At 47.5% G+C, this 23351-nt stretch overlaps 2 protein-coding genes across 2 annotated transcripts; one reads left to right on the top strand and one right to left on the bottom strand.

Moving 5' to 3' along the window:
* Window positions 1-5793: 5793 nt before the first annotated feature.
* LOC311629676 (sorting nexin-16-like) lies at window positions 5794-7388 on the bottom strand. The gene has a single exon (XM_084898005.1). It carries the CDS (start codon window positions 7352-7354, stop codon window positions 6326-6328), a length of 1029 nt encoding a protein of 342 aa, XP_084754131.1. The 5' UTR covers window positions 7355-7388; the 3' UTR covers window positions 5794-6325.
* Window positions 7389-14722: 7334 nt separating this feature from the next.
* SPINK4 (serine peptidase inhibitor Kazal type 4) lies at window positions 14723-21194 on the top strand. The gene is made up of 4 exons (XM_084898029.1): window positions 14723-16444; window positions 19235-19275; window positions 19616-19728; window positions 21053-21194. The coding sequence occupies exons 1-4, from the start codon at window positions 16384-16386 to the stop codon at window positions 21096-21098; spliced, it is 261 nt and encodes an 86-aa protein (XP_084754155.1). The 5' UTR covers window positions 14723-16383; the 3' UTR covers window positions 21099-21194.
* The last annotated feature ends 2157 nt before the right edge of the window (window positions 21195-23351 follow it).

Raw genomic sequence — 23351 nt, 5'->3', positions numbered from 1 at the left:
GGATGGATGGATGATAGATAGATAGATAGATAGACAGATAGATAGATAAATGACTGTCTCTGGCAGTAATACGGAGAACCAGGACTTATGATGGTACCAGTGAGGCAAGAGTGGGATCTGATAGAAACTTAGCTGCTTTTTAAATTCTATTTCCAAACCCTTTCCATTAATTAAGGTGGCCATCAATGACCTCTCCTACCCAAAGCTCTCCTGATTACCATTGCTAAGTTCTACTCCCCTCATGAATGAATTGCTGTCACCTTCTGCACTGCCATACATGCACAACTCTGTTATGCTTGCCACCTACTAACCACCTGTGTGCAAGTTTCACAGGACAAGCCATGCTCTCTGTGACAGTCTTGGGAGGGAAAAGTAGTGGGGGAAGGAAGAAGAGAAAGTTTTTCTCTATCCCTGAGCCAAAGAAGGCAACAGCTCAGAGCGGGGTGAGAAGATACCATGTGACTTCAAAAAGTCACTTTAAATGACACATTTCCTGTAATGCGTACCTTGGCCTCCTAAAAGGAGCGTAGTCTATTTAGAGACTCAACCTGAATCACATAAGGAGAAGGAAAACATGTAGGGTCTCTCTGGGGTGTTTAAAAAAGGAGAGTGAAAAGAAAACTACATACAGACTAATTTCTTCCCTTTGAAGACTGTCCACCCCGGGAGGAAAGCTCAGCCAGCTTTGCATGCGTCAGTCTTTGTCTCACCGAAGCACTTGGCCACCCAAGCCCAGCCCTCCCCTGACAAAGGAACTTGGGTTCAAAAAGGAATATCCAAAGGATTTAGAGGCAGGAGAAGAGCCCCTTTCTATCCAAAAGAGGACAGAATGCAGAATCTAGGACACAAAATCCCCCAGAGATTGAAATAAAATACTTCTTAATAGTGAAGGACTTGAATAGATGACTCCCAAAAGACCACAAGAGATTAACAAATGTTAATGAAGATCTATCCCCAATAGAAGCTAAAGAACGTATGCATGTACACTTGTGCACACACAGATTTTAAACTAGTACAACATTTCTGAAATCATTGCAAGCGTCTTTATTGTTTTTAATTCTTGCCCAAGGAGGTGCTTAGAGAGAGGAAGGGAGAGAGACAAAGAGAGAAAAACATTGATTGGTTGCCTTCCACCCTGACGAGGGTTCTTTTTTTTTTTTTTAATATATTTTATTGATTTTTACAGAGAGGAAGGGAGAGAGATAGAGAGCTTGAAACGTCAATGAGAGGGAAACATCGACCAGCTGCCTCTTGCGCACCCCTTACCGGGGATATGCCCGCAACCAAGGTACATGCCCTTGACCGGAATCGAATCCGGGACCTTTCAGTCCACAGACCGACGCTCTACCACTGAGCCAAACCGGTTTCGGCCTGACCAGGGTTCTTGCCGGGCTGCCTGGCTCAGTGGTTGAGTGTTGACCTATGTACCGGGAGGTCATGATTCAATTCTCAGTCAGGGCACATGCCCAGGCTGTGGACTCAGTCCCCAGTATGGGGTGTGCAGGAGGCAGCCAATCAATGATTCTCTCTCATCATTGATATCTCTATCTCACCCTCTCCCGTCTCTCTGAAAACAATAAAAATATATGTTTTTAAAAGGGGAAGGGTTGAATTTGACAAGAATATTCCCAGTTCTGACCATTTAAGCTAAAGGAATCACTTGAAATACAAAAACAACAGCAAAAGGACACGAATCACAAAGACCTTCATTCCTGTGTCGTATGTAACAGTGAAAGACTGGCAACAGCCTAAGTGTCCAGCAACTATAGAATGGTGACTAGTTGGACGCTTACTATTTAGTCATGCCCCAGGAGCACTCAGGGGTCTTGGGGATGTAATGGCAGTGGTATTGCCGAGGGACAGCACCCTGACTGAGTCCCTTACATCCAAAACCTGGTTCTCTGGGCCAGAATCTGTTTATTCTTAGAGGACCAGGTAAGTCTCACTAATACCACCCAAGCCTGATGTAGCCATCAAAGGAAATTTATTAGATCATGGTGGATGCCATTCCTTTCCAAACAGCAGCATATGTGGATTCACTGCCCAAGATCTGTTCTCCAGCTGGTTTGGGGATAGATGGGAAGAAAAATCAGAAAGTTGTTTGGTGAGCTGAATCCTATATAATAAAGAGCTAATATGCAAATGGTCACCACGCCCTCCCACCCTCATGCCCTCATACCATAAGACACTCGACACTGGGGAGAGAGGATTGGGGACCAGGCATGCTGCAGCCCGGGAGAGGGACAAGCCACCCTCCCCACAGTCCTGGGTGCCAGCAGCTGCGCCTGCACCTGCAGCCTGGGAGAGGGACAAGCTGTGCACCCTGTAGTCCTTGGAGACTGCGTCTGCAGTCCAGGCAAAGCTGCCTTCCCATGGTCCCCTGCGGCTGCAGCCATCCCGGGCAAAGCCGTCCCGGGTCCTGGGTGTCTGCGGTTGGCCAGAAGGAGGGAAGCCCGGGTCCTGGGTGCCTGTGACCAGCCGAAGAAGGGAATCCTGGGTCCCAGGTGCAGGGTGAGGCAGAGGCAGTTAGGGGTGATCAGGCAGGCAGAGGCGGTTAGAGGCAATCAGGCAAGCATGCAGAGGGGTTAGGGGTAATCAGGCAGGCAGGCAGGCAGGCAAGTGGTTAGGAGCCAGCAGTCCCAGATTGCTAGAGGCAGTCGGACATCCCCCAAGGGGTCCCAGATTGGAGGGGGTGCAGGCCTAGCTGAGGGACTCCCCAACCCTATGCATGAATTTTTTTTTTTTTTTTTAAATATATTTTATTGATTTTGTACAGAGAGGAAGGGAGAGAGAGAGAGAGTTAGAAACATCGATGAGAGAGAGTCATCGATCAGCTGCCTCTTGCACACCCCCCACTGGGGATATGCCCGCAACCAAGGCACATGCCCTTGACCGGAATCGAACCCGGGACCCTTTGGTCCCCAAGCCGACGCTCTATCCATTGAGCCAAACCGGTCTCGGCCCTATGCATGAATTTTGTGCAACAGGCCTCTAGTGTTTAAATAAAAGAAAATGGTTTGGTTAGCAATAAACTCTTTTAGCCTTTTTTTGTCCATGAAGCTCTTTATTGTACCTTCGATTCTAACTGAACAGAGTGGTCTTGGATTCAGTCCCTTGGATTTCACTACTTTGTATACTTCATGCCACTCCCTTCTGCCTAAAGTGTTTCTATTGAGAAATCAGCTAGAAGTCTAATAGGAGTTCTCTTGTAGGTAACTTTCTATCTCTCTCTTGCAGCCTTTAAGATTCGTTCTTTGTCTTTAATGTTTGCCATTTTAATTATGATGTGCATAGGTGTGTCTTTTGGGGTTCATCTTGATTGGGACTCTCATGATCTCTCAATATCACATGATCTCACTCATATGTGGAATCTAATGAACAAAAGAAACCAACAAACAAAATAGACACAGAAACATGGAACAGACTGTTGAACCTCAGAGGGAAGGTGGGGATGGGTGGGGTGGGTGGGGAGAGATTAACGGGGGAATTTATATGCTGGCCAAGTACCTCTGTTGAATAAACTTGAAAGGCATGTGGAGGCTTTGGCTAGAAATAAAAGATAAAGGTTTACTCAAGGATCTCAGGTTTGTAGACAAGAAACACAAGTAGGCGATATCAGAGTGTTCCAAAGAAGAACAAAAAGTGAGAAGTTCTTAGAGTAAACAGTACATTCTTGAGAAGAATCAGTCCTGGGATTAGTTCTTAGCCCTGGGATTAGTTCAAGATGGAAATCCTGCCGAAACCGGTTTGGCTCAGTGGTAGAGCGTCAGTCTGCGGAAATCCTCTAGATCAGCAGCCGCCAACCAGTGGTCCACCGACCACGGTCCAAAAGGTTGGTGACTGCTGCTCTAGATAACAGATTAGGTCTGGGTAATGAATGTCACGCTGTCTGGATACATGAACTTTTTTTCCTTTAGTTCTTTGGAGGGTTATCAGAGGTTTATCTGGAGGATTTTTTTTTGTTTATTTTATTTTATTTATTGTCTAAAGTTTTACATATGTCTCTTTTTTCGATGGGCACAGGACTGGAAAGTTTTGTAGTTTTAGTTCCTAGACTAGTTACAGCAAGAATAGAATTATTTCCTCATGCCTCAACCTACTTGATTTTAGTAATTTAGCAACTGCCAAATAAAAAAGTAAGTCATGAAACATCTTTTTTTAAAATCTCAATTAATTTAAATATATATGCATAGAGAAAAAGAAAACTTGTGAGGAAATCACCAACAAGTGCAAAAAGATTGTCTTTAGGTGGTGAGGTCAGGGGTAATATTTATTTTTTCAAACGCCTATTTTCCCCCCAATTTTCTACAATGAGCATGAATTATTTTTTGTAGCCAGAATTGCATTTATTTGTTTTTAAGAGAACACATACATCATGTTCTGACCACGTTATCAGGAACAGACCAGACTGACCCTACAGACCAGACTGACCCTAGCAACACCCACCCAAGGTATCCAGCTCTGGATATGCCTTGTCCTTGTTAATGTCAGAACCTCAGCAAACAACTCCTTCTTCGGAATAGAGGAGGAGGAGGTAAGGCAGGAACCTTTCTGATGAGGGCTTCCGGTAGGAGTGGGGTTGCTCCAGTGATTCCAATTGTCCTGAGCACCTACTACGGAGACATGGGAGTTCTCAGTCTTTCAGCCGGGGTTCGGTGGGCCACCTGGAATATGATGCTGGGAAACAAGTTGAGTCAGAACCATCCCTGTCCTTGAATAAAGATGGGACTCTACCCCTAGTGACAGGCACCCCCTACTGGGGATGCATCACACACACCATCTCCTGGGGTCAGGGGCGAAACTATAAGCTGAAAGGCAGTGTTTTGATTTCCATGTTTTGTTTTGTTTTGCTGTTGTAGGGGAGGAAAAACACTTTTATCTCCACCCTTTTGAGTTCTTAGCTGAGACCCCTATAATAAAAGAGAGATTAACTAGAGGAAAACAAGCAGAACTTTCTTAACATGTATACCTCATGTATACGTGGGAGATAACCAGGGGAAAATGAGTAACTCCCTGAGGTGGTTTAGAATTAATTCAGGATTAAATACCATTTTAATAAGGAAAGAGGAGGGTGGCGTAGGCCTCTTAGGGGAGAGGATATTGTTTTTAGGAAAGATAAAAGAAGAGATTGGCAGTATGATGGTTTGTGACAAAGTTTATTTTCCGTGTGTGATGACGTTGACTTCTAGTCTTCTCTCCTGTGGTGAGAGTTAGTCTTCCCTGGTTGACGATACCTCTGTGGGGAGGAACATTGACCAATGAGTTCCTTTTTGGAGGATCTGTCTGTAGACAAATAAGGACAGTTCATGGAAAGCCTCTCCAAGCATCTGCTAATTTTCAAATGCCTTTGGCTCGAAATAGTCAATACAGTAGTCCCCCCTTCTCTGTGGAGGTACATTCCAAGACCCCCAGTGGATGCCTGAAACTGTGGGTAGTACCAAACCCTATATGTATTTTTCTATACATGCATACTGTGATAAAGTTTAATTTATAAATTAGGCACATAACAATCACTAATAATAAAGCAGAACAATTATATTAGTAACAATATACTGTAATAAAAGTTATGTGAATGTGGTCTCTCAAAATATCTTATTGTACTGTCCTCACATTTTCACTTAAAGGAAGCACTTTTTTATTATATTAACTAGAGGCCCGATGCATGAAATTCGTGCAAGGGGCTTTATCCAGAAGGTCATCTGGAGGGACGTCTGGTCTAATTAGCATATTGTGCTTTTATTATTATAGATTTTTTTTTTTTACTGTTGACAGTATTATAGTATAGTATTTTGATATTAATGAATTATAGGCTATTTAAAATAAAGGCTATTTTATGTAATTACAGCTCTTTCAAATAATTTTCCTTTGGTACCAGAAAGTCTCCTACTTTTAAATAGCAGTAACATTGTAAATAAGCAATATCTATTTGGAGGTGGTAAACATGTAAATATTTAGAACAATTCTTCACCACTGACGTGAACTGTCAGGGAAACTATATCATGTCAGAGGCACAAAGGAGTCTATGATAGTAACATGCAGTTCCTTGCCATCTGACTAACATGACTGGTAATTTAAACACACATAAGTTTGGGGCGATATACTGGCAAAACACCAAAATAACTTATGCACACTATAAATACACAGATTGAATAGAAGACAGTTTAAAGCATCAGTGATTATATTTCCTATCCCAGTAACTTCTCTTTATGTAAACTTTATACACACGCATTCTTGCTGTTTTCTGTGGATGCTTCAGTCTCTTTACTTTTCACACCGGCCGCTCTGCTGGGAGGGGCTGAGCTCAGAAGCGGAGGCAGTGCTGTGGTCAGTCCTCCTCGGCGTCGTAGGCCACCTCGGCCACCTCCACCTCCGCCACGCAGGCTCCGGGCGCTCCGGGCCGGCAGAGCGGCTGGTCCGCAGCTCTGTACTCTCCACCCAGGACTTCCGGCTCAGCCCCCAGCGCAGGGGCCGCCGCCTTCGGGACCCGCTGGCCTTCGGTGCCTGACCAGGGCGGCTCCTCCCGGTCTGAACACAGCGCCCTGATCCTGCTCTCTAGCGTGTCTATACGAAGTTGCTTCTCACCGAGCAGTTTCTTCAGCGACTCCACCTCTTTTTGTTTTTCCAGTAATTCTTTCTGAAAACGGTAGTTTGTGTCCTCTAAAGTTTCGCAGAAAGCCCTGCTTTCCTCCAGGCTATCGAATGGCCCCAGTGGATCGTCCAGACAAAGGAACTCCCTCACCGCCAGGCAGTGCGCAATGTCCTTGTGAGCCACTAAATTTTGAAGAAATGCTTGCAATCCTAATTTTCTATCTTCTAAAAAGTCGGCGTTGTAATTATCTTTAAACCAGCGTTTTGGTGGAAGTGCTAATCGAAAGCCTGGAAACATCTCTTTTAATTTATCATTAAGCCTGGAGAAGTCAGTGTATCTTCTGAAAACTACCCAGCTTTCTTCTGGGTTTTTCTTCACTTGTATCTTATATACAGTAAATTTCGCTCTTTCTTCCATCACCTCATAGCCCAGAATAGTAGGAGTCGAAGGCCTATCTTCCAAATCTGCTGTTTCAGGATTCTGTTCTTCACTCTCTTTTGGTCTGGTGGAATACTCAATGCAAGAGTCTGCGTTTGTAAACTTAGTCCTGAGGAGGGGGCTGCTGCAGACGGAGGAAGCGCTGTCCGCCTGACCGGGGGCACTGGTCTGTTTCATGGTTCCTGTGTGTGAGTCCTCCGGCTGGCCTCTGGAGGAGTTCGAGCTTGAGATGCTCCCCAAAGAGGAACTTCTTTGGTTCCTGCTGGTTGCGAAGCTGGCAGCAGAACTCCCTATGGGCATGGGCACTGGGACATAAGGAGTTGCCATCTTCTTTGGGGCTTTGCCACAAATCTGCAAACTGCTGAGGCACTTAGAGAACAACTGGTGTGCAATTCATTATTTTCTTCTTGGGAGTTTGCTATCCGCAGCCTGCAGCTCCCGCCGCCCACCCGGAGCCCGCGCCGCGGAGGGGGGGGTGACAGTATTATAGATGTCTCCTATTCCCCCACCCTTTTACTCCCCTCCACTCATCCCCTGCCCACCCCCCAGGTTTTCACTGAAAGGAAGCACTTTATGGCTTTCCTTTGGCATATGTGAACTGCCAGCATCGCTACTCTTATGCTTTAGGGCCATTACTAAGTAAAATAAGGATCATTGAACACAAACACCAGGATACCTTGACAGTTGACCTGATAACGGAGATGGCTACCAAGTGACTAACGGCCAGGGAGCATATACAGTGAGAATTCCCTGGACAAAGGGCTGAGTCACATCCTGGCAGGGCAGAATGCGACAGTGGGAGATTTCGTCATGCTCTTCCGAATGGCACACAATTTTAAATTTCTGAATTATTTATTTCTGGAATTCTCCATTTAATATTTTCAGACAACAGTTGACTGTAACTGAAACTGTGGAAGGCAAAACCACAGAAAAGGGGGGCACAAAGCAGAATAATTTGGAGTGGCATGTTCTGCTGCTGTTCATCGCTCTGACTGAAGCTGTGGTTTCCTTCCCCTCAGTTCCTCCCGGCCTGGGCTAGTCACCCTCCGCACATGACAAGCCAAGAGTGTGGGAAGAGTCTTCCCCTCGGTCCTCACCAAGGCCCCTGCCCCGGCCCAGCCTGCCTGCAGTCTTGTGCCAAACTCACCCCACAGTGCCCCGGGCATGACCTGTTGGGAGGGGAAGAGATTGCAAAACTAGACCACCTGTTCACCCTCTAGGCCAGTGGTTCTCAACCTTTTTAATTCCGAGACCCTTTAATACAGTTCCTCATGTTGTGGTAACCCCCAACCATAACATTATTTTCGTTGCTATTTCATAACTGTACTTTTGTTACTGTTATGAATCATAATGTAAATATCTGTGTATCATTGAAGGTATATCTTAGGATAAACTATTCTGCTAAAATATAAATAAATAAATAAATAAATAGATAAATAAAATTAAAAATATAAAATTTAGGATTTTGCTTAAATTTAGCTGTCTTATCGCAAAGAATTGGGAGAAATTTATTCAGTAGAATATAACCCATGATTATCAATTTGGAGGTTCAAATCTTGTCAACAACACTATTTTGTAGATTTAAACCACATCATAAATAACACTTCCTTTTGCAAGGAGACCTAGAAGATAAAAGGACTCACAGCAAATATTTCCTTTCACTTAAAAGTTTTAGCTATTGCTTTGACTCAGCTGTTTTAGCACAACAAATGTGGGAAACTTTATTAAGTAAAAGGGTTTTTTGAAGTTCAAATAAATAAATATGAATAGAGGTAGGAAGGATCCCACTCTTGGCCATATAATTGGAGAAATTTTGCACAGGTCCATAAAGAGAAATGTAAGAGGTTATTTTATCTATGGTTATTTGTGATGGTTGGAGAGCTGGACCCAACAAGGCCCTCATCTCTGGAATATTCTATCCCAGTAACGGGCAATGAAGTGGATATCCACACAGCATTGTAAATAGATCTGTAAGAGACAAAGCTGAATGGGGAGGGGAGAATAAGGAACAGAAAGAGATCGCCAGCACAATACAATTGATTGAAATTAAAAATACATGCCCACAAAACAATGCGTCAAGCTTTCCAGAACACTCAGGAATCTTAGTCATGGCACAAACGACAGTCTCTTGGGCATTAGGCACCGCTGCCACCTGGTGGTAAGCAATTTATTTATTTTATTTATTTATTTTTTTAAAATATATTTTATTGATTTTGTACAGAGAGGAAGGGAGAGAGAGAGTTAGAAACATAGATGAGAAAGAGTCATCGATCGGCTGCCTCTTGCACACCCCCCACTGGGGATATGCCCGCAACCAAGGCACATGCCCTTGACCGGAATCGAACCCAGGACCCTTCAGTCCCCAAGCCGACGCTCTATCCATTGAGCCAAACCGGTTTTGGCTGGTGGTAAGCAATTTAAAGTGGACGTGTTACTCAGTTTTTAAAATATCTACACACTATGAAATGCACAGAGCTTAAATATTTAATTTGATGAATTTTGACAATTATATGCATCAGTGCAATTATCACTGAATAATACATAGAACATTTTCATCACCTCCCGCCCTTTCCAGGAAAACCTCCCCAAACGCTAATCCAGAAGTAACCACTGCTTCGTTTATGTCACTAAAAATAAGCTTTGCCTGTTTTAGAACTTACCAGCTGTGTGACCTTGGGTAAATCTTAAATCTATCTGAAGGCTGGTTCTCTCTTTTATAAAGGGGGATAACAACAACACTGAGCAAAGCAAATACTTAGCAAGTGCCTTTGAGCCTGAGAACCGAACCCTCCCGAACTTGTCTGGTCCCACACCCATGGGCTGCTGACAGCGCCTGGCCTGGCCGGGAGTGAGCACACTGCCTCCAGAGGCGTGCACCGCCACCAGGGGCGCAGGGACACAGAGGGGAGGAAAGACGTCCCAGGACTCTGAGGACCTGCACTGAAGACGTTAGCCCCAAAGACTTTCCTACCTTTTGTCGGGCCACACAGCCACTAACTGCGTTAACCTGCTGCTTTGGCAACAAGATACACGTACCCCAGCCTGGCCAGTCATAAAAGGCCAATCCTCTGGCCACATTGATGGGTCCAAGAGATGAGCACAGGACTTACCCTATTCAATCAGAGTCCCCCTGGGGTTTTTCTGTAGACTGAAGGAGGCTGTGGAGAAGCTCCCTCAAGTGTTTAAGTCCACAAAGTTAGGCTGATGTAAGCTTGCTGCAATGGGGCTGGGTGTAGTAAGCCTGCCTGCAGCTGGAGACTGTGTGACTTCACACCCGGGACTGGACGCAACCTCAGGAGGGTGTGGTGGCAGCCTCCAAAGAGACGCGTGGGAGTGGGAGGTTGGGAACAGGGCTCTGGGGCTCCCAGCACACTCCAGGATCCTGTGAGCATGTTGCACAGCCTGTGGAGGTTGCCATTAAGGATGCTAGCTTCCCTACCTGCCACCACGCCAGCTGACTGCACACTAACGTGCCCATTATGTATGACGGCCGTGAACAGCATCCCCTGGAGATGAGCACATTCCGCACACCCCCATGTGGTAGCCCCGGTCACAGGCGAGCACCTGGAGCTCAGAGGTGAAATGACTTGGTCAAGAACCTACAGGCAGTCCTAGCCGGTTTGGCTCAGTGGATAGAGAGTCGGTCTACGGACTCAAGGGTCCCCGGTTCGATTCCCGTCAAGGGCATGTACCTTGGTTGCAGGAACATCCCCGGTGGGGGGTGTGCAGGAGGCAGCTGGTCGATGTATCTCTCTCATTGATGTTTCTAGCTCTCTATTCCTCTCTGTGAAAAATCTATAAAATATTAAAAAAAAAAAAAAAAAAAAAGAACCCACAGGCAGCCCTAGCCTGTTTGGCTCAGTGGATAGAGCACCAGCCTGTGAACTGAAGGGTCCCGGGTTTGATTCTGGTCAAGGGCACATGCCTGGTTGCGGGTTCCATCCCCGGTGAGGGGGCATGCAGGAGGCAGCCAATCAATGATTCTCATCATTGATGTTTCTATCTCTCCCTCTCCCTTCCTCTCTGAAATCAATTAAAATACATTTTTTTTAAAAGAAAGATCCCATAGGCAAAGTCTCCAGACTCCATAGCCCAGACTCTGATGGCCCACTGCCTCCTCACTGACTCCTAAGGCACTGCACAGGCCTGAGGAGCGCTCCGCATTCCACTGACCCACGTGAGCCTGGGCACTGTTACTCTGTGAGCGCTCCTGTGTATCCAGGCAACTTCGTGGGTCCCTAACTGGAGTGAAGCATTACATCTAGGTGTTGGAGGAGATGCTGGGTTCTTGCCAAAAACTAGAAAAATGTGATCCTTGGAATAGAGTGCCACCTCTATTCCCTGTGGATACAGCATAGAGTGATCGCTGACTGGGCCACCTGGAGACCAGCCTGCTCCTCAGAGCTCCCTGAAGCCCTGGAGTCCAGTGGAGAATCTGGAGTTGGGCTCCTTGCTGTCCTGGAGTATTCAGTCCTGGATGTATCCCTATCGTCAATACATGAGTGCCAGGTCCTTTGCAGAGCACTGGCGATATGAGGTGAACCAGATGTCCCCTCAGTCTCTCTCTCTAAGAAAGTGAAGATGTTCACATAAGCAAGAAAAAGCCACAGAGCGTTACAGGTGCAGCTAGGATAGTGGTCTGTACAGATGAGGGGCTCAAAATGGTGAGAGCTGAGGACCTGGGAAAGAACGAAAAGGAAGTGACAGAGGGGCATGCCAGGCGGAGGGTGCAGGATGAGCAAAGGCTTGGAGGCATAGAAGCCTGGTGGGTGGTTCTATCTAATGGAGTGAAGGGTGAAGAGGCAAGAGATCAAGTTCAAGAGGCCAGCAAAGGCACAGTCATGGAGGATGTGTATTGTATGCCAAGGAGTTTGCTTTTCATCCTTGAGTCAATAGAGACTGAATAATTGTAATTGAATTGACTAATAATAGTTGAATAATACTAAGTAGAGGGATCATGTGGTTATTCTTGCATTGCAGAAAGATTGCTCCGGAAGTGGAATGGAGGATAAATTTGAGTTTGGGAGGCCTTAGGCAGGGAGACAATATGAGTAAGGAAGGTGAGAGATCATGGAGGCCAAACTAGAGCAACGCCTGAGGAAATGTAAAAGAGGTGATGGGTATGAGAGATGGAGAGGAGGAGGTGGAATGAGTAAGACCTGATTCCCTGAATGCAGAGGTAAGTGTGGACACCTGGGTGATGGTCGCACTGTGCACCCAGATGGGGGAACTGAGAGAGGCAGGGTATCTTTGGGTGGGTACATTGATGTTAAGTTGGCTATATTGAGTGAATGTCCATGAATGTCTCTATCCCTATTTCTATCACTGCTCTAACCACAGCATTTTATAAACACCGGTTCAAGTGTCCACGAGCCCATTTCTCCTCCCCACCGCAGTAAACTGCAAGCTCCTTGAGCACAGGGATGTTCCTCACTCATCTCTGTGGCCCCAGGACCTGGCACCGTGACCAGTACTCAGCAGTAGGTACCTCATAAGTGTCCATTTAATGGCAGGGTGGGCATCCCCACGGAGGAGTGACTTTAGTTGTTCCCTTCGTTGAATCCTTCTTGAAGTCAGATCCCAAACAAGGCGATGGTATCTTCCTTTGAGGGAGTAGAAGGGTGCCCTTTCCTCCCACTGACATCGTGGGGCCCTGTAGCCTTGGGCCAGGCAGAACAGGAAGTGGCCAAAAACTGGTTTGGCTCAGTGGATAGAGCGTTGGCCTGCGGACTGAAAGGTTCCGGGTTTGATTCCGGTCAAGAGCATGTACCTTGGTTGCGGGCCCATCCCCAGTAGGGGGTGTGCAAGAGGCAGCTGTTCGATGACTCTCTCATCAATATTTCTGACTCTCTGCCCCTCTCCCTCTCTGTAAAAAATCAATAAAATATATTTTAAAAAAAAAAACAAAAAAAACAAACCTGGAAGTGGCCAGAACTGGGACCTGGACTCAGGTGGCTGAGGCGTCCAGGACAGGACAAGCTGTGGAACTGGCTGTGCCTAGACCAGGCCTCCCTGGAGCGGGTGCCCACATCTGGGCTGCTCACAGCAGGTGGACTGACGGGCGGGTGGGGCCCTTGAGGCTGGAGGAAGGGTGGAACAGGATGTAGGCTGAGGGGCCAGGGATAGGCCAGGGACCAGCTGACCACACTGTCTGTGCCATCTGGCAGACTCAGGCCTGCTTGAGCTCGACTCATCCACCTTAAAAAAAAAATGACAACTTTGTTCCCTTCCCTTATCAGCAAGGCTTGTGACTCAGACCTCATGGATCCTGCATCATCGTCAAGGAGGGGCTGTATTCTTTGAGGAGCTGGGCACCAGTCCAGGTCTTAGCAGGCAGCAGGAAGGCTACTGTACTGGTAGGCTAGGGCGTGTTGGCTCAGCCAGCTCACCTGTCCCAGCCTTCACTCTGATGGGGGCAGGAGATGGAGGGATCACCTGCTCCCCTGCACAAGCCCAGTGTCAAAGCACCTCTGTCCTTACTGTATTGATCCTAGCACTTGGGCAGGTGCCCATGACTTTTAAGGCTTGGCCTCTGCCTACTTCCAGGTTCCTGGCTTCACAATAGCCACACACATCTCACCTCCCCCTTTCCTCCCCCAGGCCCTCCCAGCGGCCCTGGGGCCCAGGCTGGGCTTGGTACATATCAGTGTGCTCACTTCTCAGAGGGGAGCATGTGTGCAGGCCCAGAGGTGAAGGGATGCACCCACGTAGGTGGCTGGGCTGGGATCCGGGTATGAGCTGGCCCTCCTCTCCTGCTACTCAATTCCTTGTTTACTCGACTCTAACCACAATGGGCTCCTTGAGATATGCCTCTGGAGCCCGCCAAGCTTGTTCCCATCCCAGGACCTTTGCGCAGGCAGCTCCTCCGCTGAGCAGGCTCTTCCCACAGGTTCCTGCAGGACTGGCTCCTTCTGCTCAGGCGTCAATATCTAAAAGAGCAGCCTCCATGTCGAAACTGGTTTGGCTCAGTGGATAGAGCGTCAGCCTGTGGACTGAAAGGGTTCCGGTCAAGGGTATGTACTTTGGTTGCGGGCACATCCCTGGTATGGGGTGTGCAGGAGGCAGCTGGTCGATGTCTCTCTTGCATCGATGTTTCTAGCTCAATCTCTCTCCTCTCCCTTCCTCTCTGTAAAAAAATCAATAAAATATATAAAAATATATAAATAAAAAATAATAAAAGAGCAGCCTCCTTCCCTTTTGTCACTCTCTCCCCTTATACCACGTGATTTCTCTTCTACACAACACAGCAGGGAAGCCAGCCTCCTGTGTGTTCAAAGTCACCCAACACTGACCCTGGTAGGCAGTGAGCTCCTCAGCCCTGGAGGATGAATGGCCTGCTGGTGGGCGGCTACACGAAGGCCGGAGTGAGAGATGGGAGACAGATGACCTTTAAAGTTCCTCTCCCTTTAAGAGATGATTGATATTCTTGCTCCGGGACAGGAAATGATCGTTAAATATTTGCTCTGCCTGGCTAAACAGTAAAAAGATAGCTGCCACCTGCCTCGGGGGCACCTGAGGGTCATGAAGCTTCCTTAGGAGGGGCAGGAGGATCCTGGAACTGATCTCGGATCTCAGGCTGGGCTGGGCTGGGCTGGGCCGGGCTGCAGGTCTGGGGCTTCTGTTGGTCTGTGGGGGTGACTGTCAGGCTGCCTGGGACCCCCCAAAGGGTTTCTTCTTTTTTATTTTTTTTAGAGAGAGAGAAAAATTGATGTGAGACACATTGATCGGTTGCCTCCTGCATGTGCCCTGACTGGGGCCAGGGATTGAACCTGCAATCCAGGTATGTGCCTTTCACCCAGAATCAAACCCGAGACTCTTTGGTGTGCGGCTGACACTCTAAGCACTGAGTCATAGCAGCCAGGGACAATGGGGTTCTTCTTGGACAAGAATCCTTCCCATTAACAAATTTAACTATTCTCACAATTTATCTGTAAGCTTGAAATCTTCCTAAATAAAAGGTTTTTTTTTTAAAACACTGAAATTTTGATTCAAATATTTTTGAGTGGGGTCCAGCTTCTGTAGTTTTAAATTCTCCCATTGAAAATCTAATCTGAAGAGGGAGCTGAAAATCACTGATCCAAATATGTAAATAAATGTTATGAGTTTAAAAAATTTTTAATGTTTTTATTGATTTTTAGAGAGAAAGGGAAAGGGATAGAGAAATATAAACATGGATGAGAAAAAACATCAATCAATCAGCTGCCTCCAGAATGTGCCCCATTGGGGATCGAGCCCCCAACCTGTGCCCTGACTGCGATTTGAATTGTGACCTCTTGGTTCCTGGCCTGATGCTCAACCACTAAGCCACACCTGCTGAGCATTTTTTGTTGGTAAGCCTCACCTGAGGATGTTTTTTCCATTGTTTTTCAGAGAGAGAATTGAAAAAGGGTGGGAGAGAGAGAAAGAGAAAGAGGGAAACATCGATGTGAGAGAAACACATTAACTGTTGCCTCTCTGCTGCGCATCCAGGGGCAGGGAATAAACCTGAAACCCAGGTACATGCCCTTGACCAGGAATTGAATCTGAGCCCCTTTGGGATGCAGGCTGATATTCTAACCAAACCAGCCAGGGCTTGTTATTCTTTTAATAAATCAGAAATTCTTTGAAAGCAGATAACCAAATATCTCATTCATATATATTGCATAAATATGGGGTAGTTTTAGATACTGACTTTTCTTGGAAAGAATCTTGTCTGCATTAAACCCTTATAGTGTTTTATTTTGTCCTCCCCCCTCATCAGTTGTGCCTTCATATGATGCAAAAAGAAATATTTATACCTTATTTCATACACTGCGAAGTATTTTCCTATCTGCTATCAACACTCTCATCTTCACAGAAGCCCTATGAAAGAGACAGAGCTAGAATCATCACCTCCATTTTGTGAATCGGTAAACTCAGTTTTTAAAAGTAGCTTTTCTCAGGTCACAAAGTTGGTTGGTAGAGGCACTCCAGCCCCTTTTCTCTGCTCCCTCTCTCTCTCTCTCTCTCTCTCTCTCTCTCTCTCTCTCTCTCTCTCTCTCTCTCTCCCCTGCTCCCTCTTCTGACTTGGTTTCTCCATTTTTCTCTTTCTACTTCCAATTTCCCTTTCCCTCTTGCTCTAGCCCTCAGACTGGCATCAACTTTGTGAGCTGTTCAAACTTTTCCTCAGTTTGAAAATCTGCCAGCCACAGTGCCACCCCACCTCATCTTAGCATCCCTGCGTAGAGGAAGCCCTTTCCGGATGCCCGGGTGCGGAGATTACCTCAGGGTGCCACTCCTGGCCTCTCCATCTGGCCCCAGATAAGATAAGGGGAGGGCCCAGCACTATAAACAGGCCCAGGCTTCACGAGCCAAGCCCACACCAGCCCGGGATCAGCATGGCCGTCCGTCTGTGGGTGGTCGCCCTGGCCTTGGCCGCCCTCCTCGTTGTGGACAGGGGTGAGTGGGCAGAGCTTGGATTCTCTATGGCTTGGCATTGGTAGGTGAGCTTGGGGTGGGGGCAGAGGCTGGGCCTGGAGCACTTCTATGAGGCTTCAATTTTCTGCATATAATTAAAAATTGTTTTTTAAAACAATATGTATTTTTATTGATTCCAAAGAGGAATAGAGGAGAGAGAAACATCGATGATAATAGAGAATCTAATAAGCAACCGGCCGCCTCTTGCACAACCCACACTGATGATCTAGCCTGCAACCCAGGCATGTGCCCTGACTGGGAGTCGAACCATGACCTCGTAGTTCATAGATCAATGCTTAACCACTGAACGACACCGGCTATGCTGCATAAAACTTTTTCTGCATTCCTCCCACCATCGTGGGGAAAGCCCTGGGCTAGGAGAAAAAAAATCTGGGTTCAATTTCTGATTCTGGCTTAGTATTACAAAAAGCCTTTCCCCTCTTGGGCCTACATTACTCCAGCTGTAACGTAGGAGGTTGTCCTAGTTCGAAGCTGCACTGAGCAACCACTGGGCTGGAGATCAGGGAGGCAGAAAGGAGCAGGCCTGTCTTGTCTGCTGGCTGCAAGGTGGTGGGTCTGGAAGGAAGCCTGGCCTGGGTCCTCTTAGCTTCCATCCATTCTGACAGGCTATCACTATGGGACTGAGAGCAGCCGCATGAGCACAGGGAGCCCTCTTCCTGGGAGCATTTGCCCTGGATTGGACACGTGCAGCTGGAATGGGGCCTCCTCAGAGCCTGGGGCACCTCTGCAGTCTCATACCTGTTGTGTATAAGGCTTTGTTCTTTGTTCTTGACCCTTCAGACATATCAGTGAGCTTAAATCCAATGGGAGGGAATGAACAGTAGACAAGATAGGTGCAATGTATGTTAAGCAGTATGTTAGAATATGAGGCAGAGAGATGGGTTTGGGATGAGGTTGTTAAGGATAAATCAGGGGAGCTTTTCCTCAGAGGCTGATGTTTGACCAAAGCTTGAAGGAGGAGAGAGAGTGAGCCATGTGAATATCTGAGAGAAGGAGGTTCCAGACAGAGGGAACAGGCAGAGCAGAGGCCCTGAGGTTGGAGTCTTTGAGATATTGCAAGGAGGCCAGTGCAGTTGAAGGGTAGAGAGAGGCAGGGTTTGGACTGATGGTTGGGGAGATAATAGAGGCAACCAGGAACTCTAGTGGGTGAGGCCTTGAAGGCCAGTGTGAACTTGGCTCTTCCTCTGGGTGAGATGGGAGGTACTGAGGTTTTCAGCAGGTATGTTATGAAAGGATCACTCTGATTAGCTGTTGAGAAGTCTTTTGTACCTGGCTTCTTTGGCTGAGCATGTTGTTGAGATTCAGCCGTGTTGTTACATTATCAGCTGTTTGCTCATTTTTATGGCTGAGCTCTATCTCACTGCATGTATGTGTCATAGTCTATCCGCTCTCTTGTTGCGGGACATTTGGCAAGTTCCAGTTTTGGAAATTAAGACATGGGCGGGTTTGGGGCAGTGTGATGACAAGGCTAGATTTGCATTTTGATGCCCAACATCAGGTGTGAACAGCACACAAAGGTCGCTGTCTCAGTTTGTGTTTCCCTTTCTACCTCGGAAATCTCTTGTAATAGCATTTCCAGGCAAAGCTAAAACCAGTACCTTGTAAACCTCTATTGATGGAGAACTTTCCACTTGTGGAGACAGCCCCTTCATTGAGGCATAATTCCAACTGAGCCAACATTCCGGAACCCAAACCTGAAGTCTCCTTGCTCAGACAGGTTCTGCCCGAGGACGTTGGGGTCTCCCGTGGCCTTAAGACAATCATTCAGAGATTTTAGGAAGCATCCTGCCCTTTTCCAATCTACATAAACCTCTTTCCTTCCACCTGTGGTGTTAGACATGGCTCCTGCCTCATCCACCCGTCACACTTACCCGTCACATCACAGTTTGCTCAGGTCCTGTAAGCAGTTCATGCAGATCTTGATGGGCCATAGAACACACACACGTGTGTGTGTGTGTGTGTGTGTGTGTGTGTGGGAAGAGCCAGGTTAGGGACGGACAGACCTGTGTGCAAATCCCAGCTCTGCCCTAACATGCTGTGTTGCTTGACCTCTGAGCCTCCTTTGTGGGTTGGTCAGTTCCCCAGGAAAGTTTCAGATCTGCATGTGGTTTGTAGGGCTAACACCCACGAGGGAAGAGGGAAGTTGACTCTGATGCGCCTACGGGGAGCCTTGGAGCTGGGCAGGCCCTCCAGCATTGTTCTAAACAGAGATGAGGGGTTCGGGCTGTTGTACCTGCATCAATCTGTCATTGGAGGTGGGTGGTTCCAGGGCAGGGGATGTGACCTTGAGTGTGGTAGCTCCATCCTCACTGTGAATGGCCAATACTCTTGGCAGCTGAGGGAATGAATGTGTCAGTCCCTCGGGTGGGCTCTAGGTAGCAGGCCCCAGCACCCGCTGCTGGCTCCATTCCTCCATTCCACAGCATGAGAGAGGTATGAAGAGTAGTAAGATCTCCTATTCTTGCTTGGCACAGACGGTTATTTTTATTATTACTCGGGACATAATTCCAGTGGAATCTGACTAATAAGCAACAGGCTGGACTGCTCTTAATTCTAGACTTTCTGTCTCTGTCGTGTAACCCAAGGTCACATCAACTTTCTGGGATCCCCACAATCTGGTGACTCACTGCCTTTCCGCGAGGCATTTGAGATTGGCCAGTGGCTGGAACAGGTGCTCTGAAGCAGTCTTCGGACCCCTGGACTGAGGGCCTAGAGCAGTCATCACCTAATTCTTGCTGTTTTGTCTTTCAGGAGTGCCAGTGTCAGGAGAAACTATCGTTTTCTCAAGGATGGTAAGGCAGCCGCTGGCAGGTCCGGCCTTCCCTCTGCGGAGGGAGCCCTCCCGTCGGTGCTGGTTTGGTTTCCTTTACACCCGGCTCAGATAACTCCCAGGGCTCCACGGTGGCCAGGATGGTCTCCTGAGCCCTGTTCCACGGGTTAGCCTTTCCAGGCTGAGCAGGCCCAGCCCCTTTAGCGAAGTCCCCAAACTGGCATCAAAGCCCCTGCCAGCAGTGAGATCCCCCCACCCAGGCTCAGCAGGACCCATGCACTCTGGCTCCAAGCAGAGCCCCGGGCTCTTCCCCACTGCCTCTGAATCCCTAAGTGCCCTCCCTCCCGTCTTCTCTTTCACAGCCCATCTGTGAGCACATGGCAGAGTCGCCAGACTGTCCCCAGACATTCAACCCGGTCTGCGGCACTGACGGAGTCACATATCAAAGTGAATGCCATCTTTGCATAGCCCGGATGTAAGTCCACTTCCCTTCTTCTTCTGTGTTTGCTTGGGTGGGGCTCCATCTCTACTGCACACAAGTCTGAAAGGAGCAAGACTTGACCTGCCTCCTCCTTCACACACACCTGACCTAGGAAGAATCCCCTAACATTTGCCCCTAACAGAATGGGCACAAGTGTAATTCATGCACATGGTTCTAAGCAGAAAACCACAGCTGGTGGGAGGTAGGGAGTGAAGACACTGATCCTGACTAGGTGACCTCCTTTGATTATTTATTCATCCAGTCAACAATTATTTATTGAGCACCTGTTATGTACTAGGCACTGGGGAAACAACAGGGCATAATAAGCTAAGACAGCATCACTGGCCTTCTGGGGCACACTGTCAGTCTAAGGGGGAAGCCGCGTTGATGGAATGCTAACGGCTTGAATGGGAGTACACAGGGTTCTATGGGTACAGGGCAAGGGTAGGGAAACTTCCCGCTCTGAGGGGGTAAGTAGAAATTAGCTAGGAAAACAAACAAGGGAAGGTAATTCTACTAGTAAATAGAGAAATGAGTTTGGCAAGATCTAGAAGGGAAAGTTTATATTTGAGAAAATATAAGAAGTTGGATATGCTGGAGTAGAAAATTTAAAGGAGAACAGGAGAGAGGCAAGAAATGAGTCTAAAGAGGCAGGACCAAAATATGACCTTGGTACGTCTGAACGCTCATTTAGTCTCGTGTCTTCACTAATAAGACACTTGAGCTGGCCAGAGCTAAGTGAGACCATGGAAGAGAGTCTTTGGAAGCTACAATGCTTTAGGACAGATGTGCAAGAGAGCACCAGGACAGTCCGAACTTACGTCATGACTAAACACTCAGGATTATATCAGGGGAGAAGTAATAGCTGTGAGATTGGATGCCAGGGATGATGGAGGAGGCAACAACAACATACTGGTTTCTAACTTGTGGGCTTGGGCAGTTGGTGGTGCCATGTGCCAAGGTAAGGAACAGTGAGATATAGGTTTGTGGGGTGATGATGTCTCTGGACACTTGACCCTCTGGGACATCCCAGTGGAGATATAGAGTTTAGGCCAAAAGTCTGGGCTGGAGATAGATTTGCAGCCATCACTATGCTGTGGTGGTTGAAACCCTAGGAAGCTGAAATCTCCCAGGGGAGTGTGTATAAGAAGGAAAAGCTGTAGAAAGATGCCTAGGCACCCCTGGGGTCTGCCCTCCACCGTACACTGAGTGGGTGGTAGGGCTCAGCAGGGTGTCTGAATGCGCTTTGTCAAGGCCCCTGAAGGGTACATTACAGTTCCTGAGGAGGTGGCCTCATCCCTGTCTTCTGTGATCCTAGGAAAACCAAACAAGACATCCAGATCGTGAACGATGGCAAATGCTGATCCCACAGGAACCTTGTAAGCCATGAAGCTTCAGGCTGGAGAGCAGTGGTGGAGTGGAGAGGATGTGACATGAAATAAAAGATCCAGCCCAACCCAGCCAAGTGGGCCAGTATTTTGGGGGATTCTGGGGAGGAGGTTGTGGATCTGGTTCCATCCTCTATGCTCTGAAACTGATGTCCTTGCCATTGCTCCAGTGCTCCTCAACCACGTCACATGCCCCTCCCTCCCCGCCCCCCCGTCTCCCCCCCAACGCCCGAGATCCCTTTCTGAGGACAGGGTTCTGAGAGGCCACCCCCTGGCCTTAGCACTCTCTCTGCTCAGTGCTCCTGTCTGAATAAGGCCAGGAGATCTATGCCCTCTGCCACTGCCAGGGTGCATGGCCCCAACTCTTCGTGGTTTTTTCCCTAACTGACGCAGCACCCCAAGCCTCTCCCCACCAACCCCCTCACACACAACACACATGCACACAACCACAGCAAATGTTCAGGTAGTATATACAGTACAACTGAACTGTTTGTTAAAATACTGAACTAGCTCTGGCTGGTCTTTCTGTGAATAGAGCGTCGGCCCTTGGACTGAATGAAGGGTTGCAGGTTTGATTCTGGTCAAGGGCACACACCTTGGTTGCAAGCTCAATCCCCAGTCTGGTCCAGGCGCATGTGGGAGGTAACCAGTCTCTCACATCGATGTTTCCCTCTCTGTCTCTCCCCCTCCCTTCTGCTCTCTCTAAAAGTCCATGGAGAACATATCCTCAGGTGAGGATTAACAAGACAAAAATATAAAAAATTTGAACTAGGTCTGCTAACAGTTGAAACAGGTGCTGCCTCAAGCCCTTGATGTCCCCCTGCACCCTGGCCACCCACAGCAGGATGACTCCAGAACCTGCTCTCTTTTGGCCAACGTCCACTCCGACTGGCTGTTAAACACATTGACATTAGACACAATGCCAGCACACACAGCACACGTGCACTCACACAACGGCCCTCAGGAATACAGAGCATTCAGAAATCTGACCACAGAGCCCCAACCTATATAGTATGTGTCAAGCACCCCCTCTTTAGGCCAAAGGCTACAGGAAGAACCTCTTGGTAATGGTGCTAAGGAAAAGAGTGTAGAGCGGCCTGGCCAGATGGGCGCATTTCACATGGACAGTTATTCCTGCTCTAGCGAGGGCAGATAAGGCAGAAAATCCTGTGGGAAAGCACACTCACATTTCAGAGGAAAGTGGGGGCAGGGAAGGTAAGAACTAACATTCCCTGAAACACAGAAATGGGAACTTAAGCAGGAATTGCTGCTGATTAAGATTTGAAATTATTGTAGGGACAGGGAGGTCATTTATAGGCCCTTCCACTCCTACTGACAATAGAAACTCCTGTTTCCCCTGCATATGAATAACATAAAATGAATCTTGGCAGCGAGAGACGGAAATGCTGAAATAACCGTGGCTTAAAAGTTTTATTTCACACAGACCTATGCAGTAATGCAACTCCATGCTCCTTCTATATTATTAGTCTGCCATCTTCATCCGTTTCTACCTCAAGGTCAGAGCCAGCTGCCCCAAATCCAGCTACCTTGTCTATATTCCAGCCCTCAGTAAAGAAAAAATGGCAAACTGCCTCCAAAGATGCTTCCCATAAGATATACATAATATTTACAACTCATTGGCCAAAACGTAGTCTTCTCTTGTCCATGCTCTCACAAGGAGACTGGGAAATAGTTTTTAGCTGTTTGGTCATGTACTAAGCTGAAAATTAAAGGTTTACTGATTGTAGCAGAGTGGATATCTGTGACATTTAAGTCTCTGCTCTAGCCGGGACTGGTTTGGCTCAGTGGATAGAGCGTCGGCTTGGGGACTGAAGGGCCCCCGGTTCGATTCCGGTCAAGGGCATGTACCTTTGTTGTGGGCATATCCCCAGTAGGGGGTATGCAAGAGGCAGCTGATCGATGACTCTCTCATTGATGTTTCGAACTCTCTATCTCTCTCCCTTCCACTCTGTACAAAATCAATAAAATAAAAGTCTCTGCTCTAAGGGGGACACATGTCTTATACTCAAGTGGCATAGCTCAGCCAAGCTTCTCAGGGACCCTTTTCTCCCAGGCTGCCACTCATACCAGGAGGAATCACTAAGATTCTGCCTGAGCAATGTGCCAGACACCACAATGGAAAAAGTATCTAATTCCCCACTTTACAGATGTGGAAAATGTGGCCTTGTCTCTGGAAACCACCCTGAAATATAAGTGTGGGCCCCTAAA

The sequence above is a fragment of the Pipistrellus hanaki genome (assembly GCF_964339955.1).
Source record: "Pipistrellus hanaki genome assembly, chromosome: 11".
Lineage (NCBI taxonomy): Eukaryota > Metazoa > Chordata > Mammalia > Chiroptera > Vespertilionidae > Pipistrellus > Pipistrellus hanaki.
Note: the sequence above shows the minus strand (reverse complement) of the source record. Positions and strands in the feature narration are given on the sequence as shown.

Bases quoted from the DNA above. Each gene is read 5' to 3' on its own strand.
- LOC311629676 (XM_084898005.1), bottom strand. From the start codon at position 7,354: ATGGCAACTCCTTATGTCCCAGTGCCCATGCCCATAGGGAGTTCTGCT.
- SPINK4 (XM_084898029.1), top strand. From the start codon at position 16,384: ATGGCCGTCCGTCTGTGGGTGGTCGCCCTGGCCTTGGCCGCCCTCCTC. The intron at 16,445-19,234 runs GTGAGTGGGCAG...TTTGTCTTTCAG, and splicing joins CCTCCTCGTTGTGGACAGGG to GAGTGCCAGTGTCAGGAGAA. The intron at 19,276-19,615 runs GTAAGGCAGCCG...TCTCTTTCACAG, and splicing joins CTATCGTTTTCTCAAGGATG to CCCATCTGTGAGCACATGGC.